The sequence below is a fragment of the Calliopsis andreniformis genome, chromosome 1 (assembly GCF_051401765.1).
Source record: "Calliopsis andreniformis isolate RMS-2024a chromosome 1, iyCalAndr_principal, whole genome shotgun sequence".
Classification (NCBI taxonomy): domain Eukaryota; kingdom Metazoa; phylum Arthropoda; class Insecta; order Hymenoptera; family Andrenidae; genus Calliopsis; species Calliopsis andreniformis.
In genome coordinates, this window is record NC_135062.1 from 14,395,486 (window position 1) to 14,407,205 (window position 11,720).

An 11,720-nucleotide genomic window follows, 5' to 3' on the forward strand; every position below is an offset into this window, starting at 1 on the left:
GGTGAACATTTTTTGGTCAAGTTCCGAGCTCTCTAATGATAGTGAAAGCTCAGTGAGCATGAGCAGTCACGTCTTTGTCGCGAACAAATCAATATTTCAAATCTTAGGTACTCGCGCGCCCTTCGAACATGTATAAGCTAATGTTTTAGTTTGAAAATATATTATTTATTTGTTTGATGTTTCCTTAATAAAAAGAAACTATTAATTAAGAAGAGAGTAGTAAAATACGTATTAATGTCTTTAATCCAAAACACTGTTACAGAGCATGTAGTTTCACAATAACAACGATATACAAAAATAGTAGTAATTATTTCATGTTACAAAGTAGATATTTTTGGTGTTATCATTTTTTCAAAAGTTAGAATAAAATAAGTAGAATATAGAAAATATACTTTTATTTCATAAATATGCTTTTTCATATGAAATATAATACTATAGTTAATCTTCAAATTTTACGATCCTTTTATAGCTTTGTCTGCTGACACCAGCATTTTTGAGAATTCGGAATTTGGATCTGATTGAAGTGTGGAGGGTGCATCAAATTCGATTATCTGACCACCCTTCATAACGATGACACGATCACATGAAATAACAGTCTTTAAACGATGGGCTATAGTTAAAACAGTACAATTCGAAAATTCATTTTGTATTGTATTCTGCACTGCAACTTCTGTTTCAGGATCAACAGCAGCTGTTGCTTCATCCAATACCATTACCTAAAATTTTATCATATATAAATTATTAAATTGGTAAGAATTAATAAAGTACAGTTCTATTCATAGTACCATACTTTGGTATTGCGTAGGAGTGCTCTCGTTAAACACAACAATTGTCTTTCCCCAGTGCTCAAGTTGTTCCCTCCAACATTTACAGACGCATCCAACTGTCCAGGCATACGTTTCACCCTCTCTTTCAACTGAGTTTTCTCTAAAGCACTCCAAATCTCTGAATCGCTGTATTGCTTAGTAGGATCCACGTTTGATCTGTAATTTGCATACTTATTGATACTATCTAATCCTGCAAACATATTTTTTAAATTGTTCAAATTTATTTACCTTATGGTCCCACTAAATAAAACAGGATCTTGTGGAATTATGGATAATTTACTTCTTAGTAATTCCAAATTTACTTTCGATATATCGATACCATCGATTTTAATCTTTCCAGCAGAAAGTTCAACTAATCGGAACAAGGCAACTATAAGAGAACTCTTGCCAGCTCCAGTTCGTCCCACAATACCTTCAGTTTATAACATTATGTAAAGAAATTAGTATTACCTATAAAATTATTCTGTATGTTATTACCTATATGTTCTCCAGCTTTAATAATAAATGAGATGTTATGTAATATAGGTGGCAATTCTTTTCGGTATCTCAGTTGAACTTTATGAAATTCTAATTTTCCATGAGTAGGCCATTCGTCCGATGGATTTACAGAATCTTTCTCGAGAGTACCTTCTCTCTGCAAGGTCTATATAAATTCGGATTTAATTTAAACGTTTTATAAATTAATTCTTAATGCAGTATGAAAATGCATATTTACTCACTCTTAAATAATAACTTATTCTTTCGACGCTTATAAAACGTGTTTCTGTTTCTGCCATTAATCTTACAGTGTATTGGAAAACGCCCGTCATTTGTGTAGAATATGCCATTGCTAAACCAGCGAGTGCTGGAGATATTTGACCCCTGAGCGCTATCACAAGGAGCGCAGTTATGGAAGAAGAAGCAATTGCCAAACTGTCGAGTCTTACAGCAGACCATCTCATTGCTGACTGGCATAGGTAAAGGCATAAATTGTGTAGATCAAATAACTCCTGAAATCTGAGGCATAATAACAGTGTGAGTAGAAGATACGTTTCCAATGAAAGAAGAAGATTATTCTGAAAAACATACTTGTTTGTGAAAGATTTTTTCTTTTGAAACGCATGAATTGTATTTAAACCGTGAACAGTTGTTGTAACAAAACTTAGTACAGGTGATCTTGAGGTACTTTCCATTCGTTTGAAATCTCTCATTGCTACTCTAAAAAGATATCAACTTTTGCTACATACTATAAAAACAAAGTATACATAATATTACTCTAGAAATAGTTATTCTTACCTGAATATCTTACTAATATAGAAAAAAATAGCACCAAGAACTAATAAAGGTAAACAGAACCAAGGTACTACTGAACAAATAAAAATGATTGCAAAACTGCAAGTAAATATATTTTGTACCATATTTTCTACAAAAATCGGTATATAATTGTCAACTGTAACCAGAAGCAAATGATGATATTAAAATTTATACCTAACACATTTGGAAGCATTTGATTGACTTTACCTTCATCTATGTCCCTACTAAGGATATTCTGTATTCTTCCACTGGGAGTAGTCTCAAAGAAAGTTATCGTGGATCCGATCATTTTCTTGAACACTTTATTGTGCAGTGTTGTTGAGGCGCTTATTGTAGTATATGTAATAATTAATCCACGTATCAGGCTTGTGAGCAAAATAGCTCCAATGCAGGCAGCATAAATTTTTTGATAATATGTGAAGTCGGGGTTGTCGTTTAAATTCTCTGATATCATAGTTTCATTAGTTTTGGGATCGGTAACGTTCTTAAAAAGAATGAATAAACATGAAGCAATAATATAAGAAGATTGAAGTTCGTGGACGTAAAACTACAAAAAATATATTTACTCCTCCACCAGCTTTGATCCACGTAGCTAACCACCAGGTACTGAACGCAGAGCTTCCTACGTTCAAAAAAAGTGTAAAAAACACTAAAGCAGCAATGAAATAACCACCTGCAGCTTTTATATATGTATGATACGTAAAAGATTTTACGGTACCCCTTTCTACTTTTTCTTCTGTGGTCAATGATACTCCTACATAATGAATTCATATTTAATATGTTTATATAATCTAAATAGCTTAGTAGTACATACCTCCTCCATGCAATCTTCGCGATGCCTCGCCGTTCGTATAATTGTCTACTGCCATTTGATTTTTTAAATCACTACTAGAAGTCCTACTTCCTAATTCAGTAGTATCAGTCTTAGTATCTCTATAAAAACAAATGGCACTAGTGTAAATTCAATGAATTTCAATTAAAATAATGTTTATAATTTCATGAATGTACCTTTTTGCATCATCTTTTGTTTTTAATAGTGCACTATTTACCATTGCAGTATATTCTTTATTTAAATGCATAAGTTCATCATGTGTGCCTTCCTCTACGATTTTACCATTATTCATTAAATAGATTTGGTCACAATGCTTCAAAAACTGTAATTAATAAAGGATAATTTACCTGTAGTTCAATATATATATTTATCAATTACTAATATTTATACTTAAAACATACTTGAACTTGATGCGTTACGAGTATAACACATTTATCTTTAAGCGCTCCAAGAATTAAACTCTTAAAAATGTAAGATCCCACGTGCACATCTACTGCACTTAGTGAATCGTCCAAAAAGTAAATATCTCTAAAATAAATGGAAAATAGTAGCAGATAATAATGAAAGTATTTTAACAATGAAATTGTTAGTTCTTATTCAGATAAAAGGAGTATTCTTACCGGTTTGCGTAAAGAGCTCTAGCGAGAGCAATCCTTTGCTTCTGCCCTCCTGAAAGGTTTATACCTCTCTCGCCGATTTCAGTTTCATCCCCGCCCGGCAACATGTTAATGTCTTCTTTTAAATTACAAATGGTCAAAGTTTGATAATAGCGTTTTGCATCAAACTCGTTACCAAATAATATATTTTCTTTAAGAGTTGTGTTAACGATCCAGGGTTGTTGGCTAACATATGCACAAGAGCCTTCCCTTGAAATATGTCCATGCGTCATTTTTAATTGTCCTAACGCAGCAAGTAGTAGGCTAGATTTTCCACTTCCTACTGGACCACAAATTCCTACTAATCCATTTTTTGCAGCTTCGAATTTAATGTCAGTGAGCACCTTCACATATTCAATTTCTTTAGAAGATTCATTAAGATTCTCTAACTCTACTTTGTCTTTTGCATTTGATGAAATTTTTCTGTAATCATATATTACAAATACATTAATCAAACAATGGACAGCAATAGGGAGATTATTGATAAAAAAAACTTACTTTGTTTTATCATTAGTACGTTTAGACTTATTAGATTGCAATGTGGAATTTTCATAAACAAATGTACCATTAGCAATCCCTATAGCTTGTGACTTCACAATTGGTTTTGATATGTGGACTGTGTGTTCCTCTAAAAGTAATACATTCTGCACAAACATCACCAATTATTAAAGGTGTGCACAAAAGCTTAATACTCTTAAAATAACATCATGTACATACTTCATACATACTTAAAAAGCAGAGTAACTATTTACGCGACAAATTCAACGTGTTAAACTTTCTTTAGAAGTCACTTTCTTGTCAAAATAACAATCATTTGATAAACAGTCACAGAAAAGTGTCTAACAAAAACAAATTGGGAAAGTATTTAAAGCAAACACCAAGTTCCTCCTGCCATCATTACAGAGCAATTATGTGCAGTAGCAATTAAATCACACTTGAAAGATACCATGCATGCACATGCATCAACACATTTACATTAATTGTAATGCAACCAAAATCTCAACAGCATTTCACCTAAATCCATTTTTTAAAAAGATACTGAACAGACAATGAATTAATTTGCAAAGCAGCATCGCAAAGCACAGTAAAAGCAAATTGTAACTTGTTAGATTACGTCATTAACTCCCATTTGCAATATTAAATCTACAAGAATTCTAAAGTTAATGCAAATGTACAAATAGAATTTCGTTATTCTGGGTTAACAATTATTAACGAATTAGGCAAATATAAACACCTGCAATCTGTTGAGTGTTATTTGTGATTCTGCAATATTAACTAGGGCCACTTGTAAAAACATGAAAGAAGATCGAAATTGAGAATTGAGCAATGATACGAATGGAAACACCTGAAAAAAGTAATATATACATACATGTCATGGTTCCAAAGAGTAATGTTAATCAATTTTTAAGTGAATTATCCCCAAAAATTTTCTAATTACTACTTTCTTTTTATTTGTTTGTGGAATGTCAAAGTTGTAGTGCATATTAATCTTCGTGGGAGGAGTAAGAGAAAAAGCAATTATTTTATATTTATTTACACGACATGCAGCACTTTCCCCTCTACACCTGCGACTGTTACTTAAGAAGCTTTTACTGTTAACATTAAGTCAACAAAAATTAAGTACGTATTATTAATGAAACAATTTCCGTGTGAATTATACATATATAAGGTATGTTTTTATAATAATTTGTAAGACAGAATCTACTGTACCTAAGACACGAGAACTTGTTTGCTAATAATAGGTACAAAAATTCACCTATTACATCGCAAATTATACTATAACATAAATTATGGGAGAACTTGAAATTAAATTATAATTTAAACATAAACTTTGGGAGACCTTGAATCTTCTAAGAGCAATACGAGCGTCGATAAAATATCTTGTGGAGTCCTTAAGCGAGGAGAGTGCCAACCTCAGCATATTTCCAAAAAACGTTATAATTGGGAAAGCCTGCAATATATATCCCATTAAACGTAACACTTATTTGATACGATCTTGCGACACTTTCGTATAAAATATATGCTATTGTTCACAAAAATATCGTCGGTGCATGTTATGTCCTTATGAGCTTATTAAAAATTACTTATTCTAATATTCCTCCAAAACTATATTAACAATGATGTGTTTTACTACAGAGCAAATAAAGAATATGTAAAGTCTGACTATCAATATCTAGTTTTTATTATACCTGAGCGGCAGTTAAATTACTGCCTGAAGATAAGTGAGCTAAAAATGTAATAATTGCTGATATCACAGGTACAGCTGGTGTCAAAGAAATAGCAAGACTTTGAAGATATACAGTCTTATGTAACCAGTACTCTTCTGCCTTCCGTGTTTCTGAAATATAATGGCATTTTCAAATGTCAATATTTCGTAAGATGAAAAATACAAAAATAGTTCTATCATGATTAACTGAAAATTATCAATCATACCCAGAAGTTTACGGCTAAAGTACTTCTCTAATGAACACATCTTGATTAGCTTTATACATTCTAAAATTTCGTTCATAAGTTTTACTCGTGTGTCTGCAATCACAACTGTCTTAGACCGATAATGTCCGACTGCGCGAGAAATAAGATACTGCCAAAATAAACAGGTTTTAAGTAACGAAAAAATAGTCAAAGAATTTTTATAAAGCAAAAATGGGATATTCACCTGACAAGGATAGAACATGAGAAATGCTAATGTTCCACAAAGGGCTAGTGGACTAAAAAACCACAGTATATAAATTATACCACAGGTAATGACTATTGGACCAGTGATTATCATAGGTCCATAAATGATTACATCAAAAAGTCTCTGGCTATCATTAGTAAATAAATTAATTATCTAGAGATAGAAAACAGAGAATGGATGTTAAGCAAAGCTGAAATTGCTCTTTGAAAACTTTTGTACACTAACAGAATCTTACCTCTCCTGTATTTTTAGATCCTAGAGTATTTAAACCAATGATTTTATTATATAAAAGAGTAGTGCAAGCAGTTTTTAATCTTAATGCAGTTCTAATATTTGTATTCCAAGTCCAAGTAAAAAATACCATTCGTACAAAATCACAGAATATTAATAAAAGCACCCATTTTATGCCAACCCAACTGTCCTCTTCAGGTGACTGAACATGTTCCAAGACTTTCCTCATTAATATCATCTGAATTCAGACATAATGTTAAACTGTGTAATTCAAAATAATGATAGATATCAAAATTAATGACATACAGGACTCATAAATCCACAAATTGTTGAACAAGCTAGTAGAAACCAAGCTATAATTATTCTGGTTCTCACAAATCGCCAAGCTACAGTTGAAAATGATGCAGAACTTGCACCATGTTTGCTCAATTCTTCTTGCCAAAGTAATTCTAATCTAAATGTAAAATTGTAATTCAAAGAATACATTTATTGATTGCTAATCAAAGAGCTATGTTTACCTTTGTGTATTATACTTGCAACTCTCATAAGATGAAATTAATGGTGTGTCTTTGATAGTGATACCCTTTTTATAAGCTTTCCATATATAAGGCGTTATCCAAGTATAAAAAACATACGAAAATAATCCTGCATTATCAGCTGGCATACTCTCTTTATCCCTAAAAAGAGTAACAAAAATATATTCCAAAGGCAATTTGGTAAACTATAGGAATTCATTCCATTACATACCCTCTTTTACGGCGTACTGGTATCAGGTTTCTTAGAGCTGGATTATATCTTTTCATGTCAGACGTTCGAATGTATTCTATTGCTATTTTTGGCGAACGTGCATTTGCACTAGGAAGTAAAAAATGGTGTCCCTCATTGGTATCATTATATCTAAAAGAATATTAATTTTTTACTTGACTTCAGTAAGTACAAAAACCATAATTCCATTGTGAATACCTTTCATTATTAGTGCAATGGCTTTCATGTTCATTTTGTTCACCAATAACAATGCTATCATCAGCCTTGTTTTCCATTGCTATCTTCTAATATTATGAATCAATAATAAATGAAATATTAATTATATGCATTAATGACATATATTACAAAAACAATTAAGATAATTTCCATGTTACTGAACTTAAATAAAATTATGATAATAAGGTGAATGGCAAGTAATATAGAACAAAGTATATAATTTCCTGAATTATCACTTTGTGAAAATAATGTTAATTGAAAATTAGTGAGAAAATTAGTGTTAATTAGTGTTGATTAGTCACCTTTATTACCGTTGATGTTTAGAACGAAACTAAAAAAAGTATATGATACAATGTAGCTATAACGCGCTGCAATACACTCGATTTTCGTAATGAATATTAGTTGCGCCCTGACTTCGATAAAGAATCTAATCTACTTTAGTTCACGATTGATAAACCTAAGCATGGCTAAACAAACAATCCTATATTTTTTGGTTTAAATTTACGCGTCAAAGGTATGCCCTCTGTGAATTAATTTCATTAAACAACTTCAAGTTACTTGATAAAATGTGCAAATATGTACGTATTTCTTAAGTAAATAGTAAAACAACAGAAATGAATATCTCCTCTCGTAATGGAAAGATACACCACTTGACTGTCAATGTGACAACCTTATGGAGGACGAACCTTTAGTTTCTCTTTGCATCTCAACAAATTATTAGTCATTTAAAATTTGACTTACAAATAAACAGATAAAGAATTGTACTTACGATTTACATTAAAGGAATATCAAGTTCAGCACCAAAGTGTCACTAGAGAAGCATCAGTCGCAGAACCTATTCTCGCTACAAGCGTAAACTATATTGTTCCTGATAAGGTTAATAATCTTCGTTTAAATCGAAGATTGATCTTTATGTACTCAGATCTTGTGCACGTTTGCCGAGATTGGGTGCGCTTCATATCTTTCATTACACACACTTATGCATACCGAATTACATATTAGGTATGGTGAAGCATACTATATAAATATGCAGGATGTATTTCTCTTTCTTTCGTAGTAGTTTGTATTCGTCTTTTAATGCTATGCATTCAAGAAATACGTGCGGTACCCTCATACGTGCCACACTAACACGACTATGATAGTCATTTGTATGACAACTGTTGATGAAATTGCCCTCTTTCTGAAGGAATTGATAATATCGACTTACTGAGCTGAGTGTACGATGTCTGCTTTGCGAAACGCAGGGGGGCGCTCAAAAACCAGTGGCTATTTTAAAAGGGCGGTATTTTAGAAAGGCAGACGCACAAATTTATATATCTGCAACATTTAATAAAATATTCTGAATCACAGTTTCAAAATTACATATTTAGCTGGCTGGTGATTATTAAATAAAGTTAGAAGTATAATTCAAACAATAATTAAGCTAATCATTCATATAGTACTTTTTCCCGCCATTATTGTTAACGGCAGCCATCTTCCTGTTCAAATTGCGCGCGTCGTCATTTTGTTCTTGGACATCCTGGCAGTTAGATCTGTATTTCTCATCGTATTTATTACGTTTAATCTTGTTCTTAGCTGTTCCCAACCATTCACAAAGGTATGTGGCTTTAATTTAAACATATTATCATTCATTTATCGATAAATATAACTCGATTTCAATAATTTTGACAGTTATTACTTATTTGAAAAATTTGTAACCGCTGATTGTCTTCCAATTGCATAAGCAATCAGTAATTTTCGTAATTATTATTGTTAAATATAGTTTCGTATGCTAGAATGCAAGTTAAAAGATACGTAGTTTTACATACATTCATATAACAAAGCAAAAATTAAAGAAATCTTTACATTTTACTTCGTACAGTCGTATAGATCGTGATCGTAGTTTGCTTTGAGAATTTCTCAACATGGATGACATCGTTCTTTGGATTCTGGGAGCTGCGTGCGCAGTTCACTTCGAATAAAGTAACGTCACGGTACTGAGCTCATCGTACAGGTAAAATTTTTGCTGTTTTTTGTAGTATTTTTATAGAAGTTCTCGAATTTTTGTATGTTTGGGGAAGGTGTGAGGTATTTTGTACTATTAGATAATAAAATTACATCTGTTTTTATGTATATCTTTGATATATATCTAATATTCGATTATGCCTTCAAGTATTTCAATCGTGGTCATGTGATTACATACTTGCGCAGAAGTAATCACGTGATTACTCTTGCGCATGCACGCAGTCGTAATACTGCTATTGCGCTTGCAAAATCGCGCATCTAACGGTTTCTTCGTGCCTGTTCAGAAACCAAGTTCGTTGTCTGATTTTTATTTCTTTTCTTCATAAAAAAAACGTTTAGTTTTTTATCATTCTATTCAATTTTGATTTCGAAACTTCCATGTTTCTATTTTTTGTGTTTTTAAACTATTGTACAATGAAGGGGTCTTTGAAATAAGGAAATACAGGTACGTGGGCATGACCATAATTTTCATGCTCCAAGAATTTCTCGTGCATTCTGTAATATGTAATACTTTTATTGCTTAGGTTCAAAAGGATTTTGAGGAATATACTACACGAATTTATTGTCTAATGGGTTGAATAACGAATACTAATGTGAGTACATAATATAATCTTTTTTCATAAATATATTTGGTTATCGCGTTTGTTAATTGAATTACCCATATTAATTAGTATGCAAATTACTTTCAGTTCTTCATGTGACAAACGAAAAACGAGTTCCTGCTTTATCAAGTTCCTCTGTCAGCGAGTTCCTGTGTGGGCAAGTTCGGGCAGCAAACTGTGAAGAGTAATGTAAGTGTGATATCATTTTATTAAAAGTTTAAATAAAATTTGGACATTACAGTTAAAAATTTATAGGTTATAATTGGAAAAATGATTTTCTAATGTTTCCTGTTTCTTTTTATTGCAGGCCCAGCAGACACCCCCTGGGTAATTCTTCGAGCTGCCACCATCCTGTGGGTGTAAGGTAACGCATGTTTACGGTTCCTCCGGTCACTCACTCATGTCGTAGGACGCAAAGGTCCGAAGCGGCACGGGTGACTGGTTGTATTTATTTGTTGCGAGCATAGTGACCACGGGTATATGGTTATACTCGTGAGTAGTAACTTGATTTTATGTACTTATGTACTTATTAATTCAGGCTAGGGTCTTCTTGTACATCGCGTTTTTTATTGGGGTAAATACTCTTTTGTAATGTTAAAGCAGTATTAATATGGATTTATAATTAGAAAGACACTTAATTTGGCGTCATTAGATTAATATTAAAAAAAGATATAATATGGATATGATTATCATATACATATTTATTATTTCATATTGTTTATAAATGAATGTCTATTAAATAGATGGACAATGATTTAGAATGTTCAAAAACATGCTACAATATAATCCTTTTTCGTTAAAAGTCGATCGATTGATAGGAAAATATATTCCATTTTATGTACAAGAAGATATTTTTCGATGAGTAGATTTCGTTGTCGAGTAATAAGCATGAAAAACAATTTTTCCTTTTTTTTATTTTAGAAACTATACTTTGACGACGAAATTGCTCGAAATTAATTCAAAATTTTGATTACAGTAGTAAAATAGAGTCTTTTTTCTTGATAAAGAGAATTTTACTAAAGAAAATTTCGAGTACAGTTTCTTTTTTGCTGAATTCAATGAAGAGTAGAGTCATTTTTTGACTAAAAAAATTTAATAAAGTTAAACCACTTGAATTGAAAGTGTTAGATGATAGTAAATCGTTAAATTTTTTATATTAATCACACTTTTTAGCTCAGGATTTTCAGGTACAAATCCCGTACCCATTGCCTTCGACTCACTCACGTGCCCAGGTGCTACTTGGGTGGGTGGAAACAATGGGGCACGAAGACCTAATCATAAGACTTTAATAACAATTCTTCAGCGACTGGCATTGAGTTAGTGTATCGTGCACGACGTATTTTCCACTTGTATGTATGTGGTTAGGCTGTGGAATTGCGTCGGTATTTTTTAACTAACATAACTAGCGTTCGTGTGTACATATTCCTTTCCTATTCATGAAGACGTAGTAAACATTTTATGGAATATGTACATCAGATTTGAGTAATACACACATCATGAATATTGCTTTAAGTCACTATATTATAAATCACTCCAAGTTACTACATTACACTTCAATTCAAGTCATTATATCATACATCAGTTACCTTCCTTGTACTTTACGCACACACGCAATGG

General features: G+C 32.0%; 1 protein-coding gene across 1 annotated transcript; it reads right to left on the minus strand.

The window, feature by feature from the left end:
* Positions 1-225: 225 nt before the first annotated feature.
* On the minus strand, positions 226-8,601 carry LOC143179158 (ATP-binding cassette sub-family C member 5-like). Its single transcript, XM_076378257.1, has 25 exons — positions 8,267-8,601; positions 7,480-7,565; positions 7,264-7,413; positions 7,035-7,193; positions 6,823-6,970; positions 6,521-6,754; positions 6,265-6,438; positions 6,042-6,189; positions 5,798-5,946; positions 5,449-5,559; positions 4,843-4,953; positions 4,107-4,252; positions 3,573-4,031; positions 3,354-3,480; positions 3,129-3,274; positions 2,935-3,053; positions 2,687-2,874; positions 2,328-2,604; positions 2,103-2,256; positions 1,896-2,024; positions 1,547-1,823; positions 1,305-1,470; positions 1,056-1,239; positions 791-983; positions 226-716 (listed from the first exon to the last, which is right to left on the minus strand). Exons 2-25 carry the CDS (start codon positions 7,554-7,556, stop codon positions 453-455), a joined length of 4,290 nt encoding a protein of 1,429 aa, XP_076234372.1. The 5' UTR covers positions 7,557-7,565; positions 8,267-8,601; the 3' UTR covers positions 226-452.
* Between the last annotated feature and the right edge of the window lie 3,119 nt (positions 8,602-11,720).

Coding starts and splice junctions, on each gene's coding strand:
- LOC143179158 (XM_076378257.1), bottom strand. CDS start 7,556: ATGGAAAACAAGGCTGATGATAGCATTGTTATTGGTGAACAAAATGAA. Junction 2,875..2,934: donor GCGAAGATTGCATGGAGGAG/GTATGTACTACT, acceptor TTCATTATGTAG/GAGTATCATTGACCACAGAA. Junction 2,257..2,327: donor TAGTAGGGACATAGATGAAG/GTAAAGTCAATC, acceptor TTCTGGTTACAG/TTGACAATTATATACCGATT.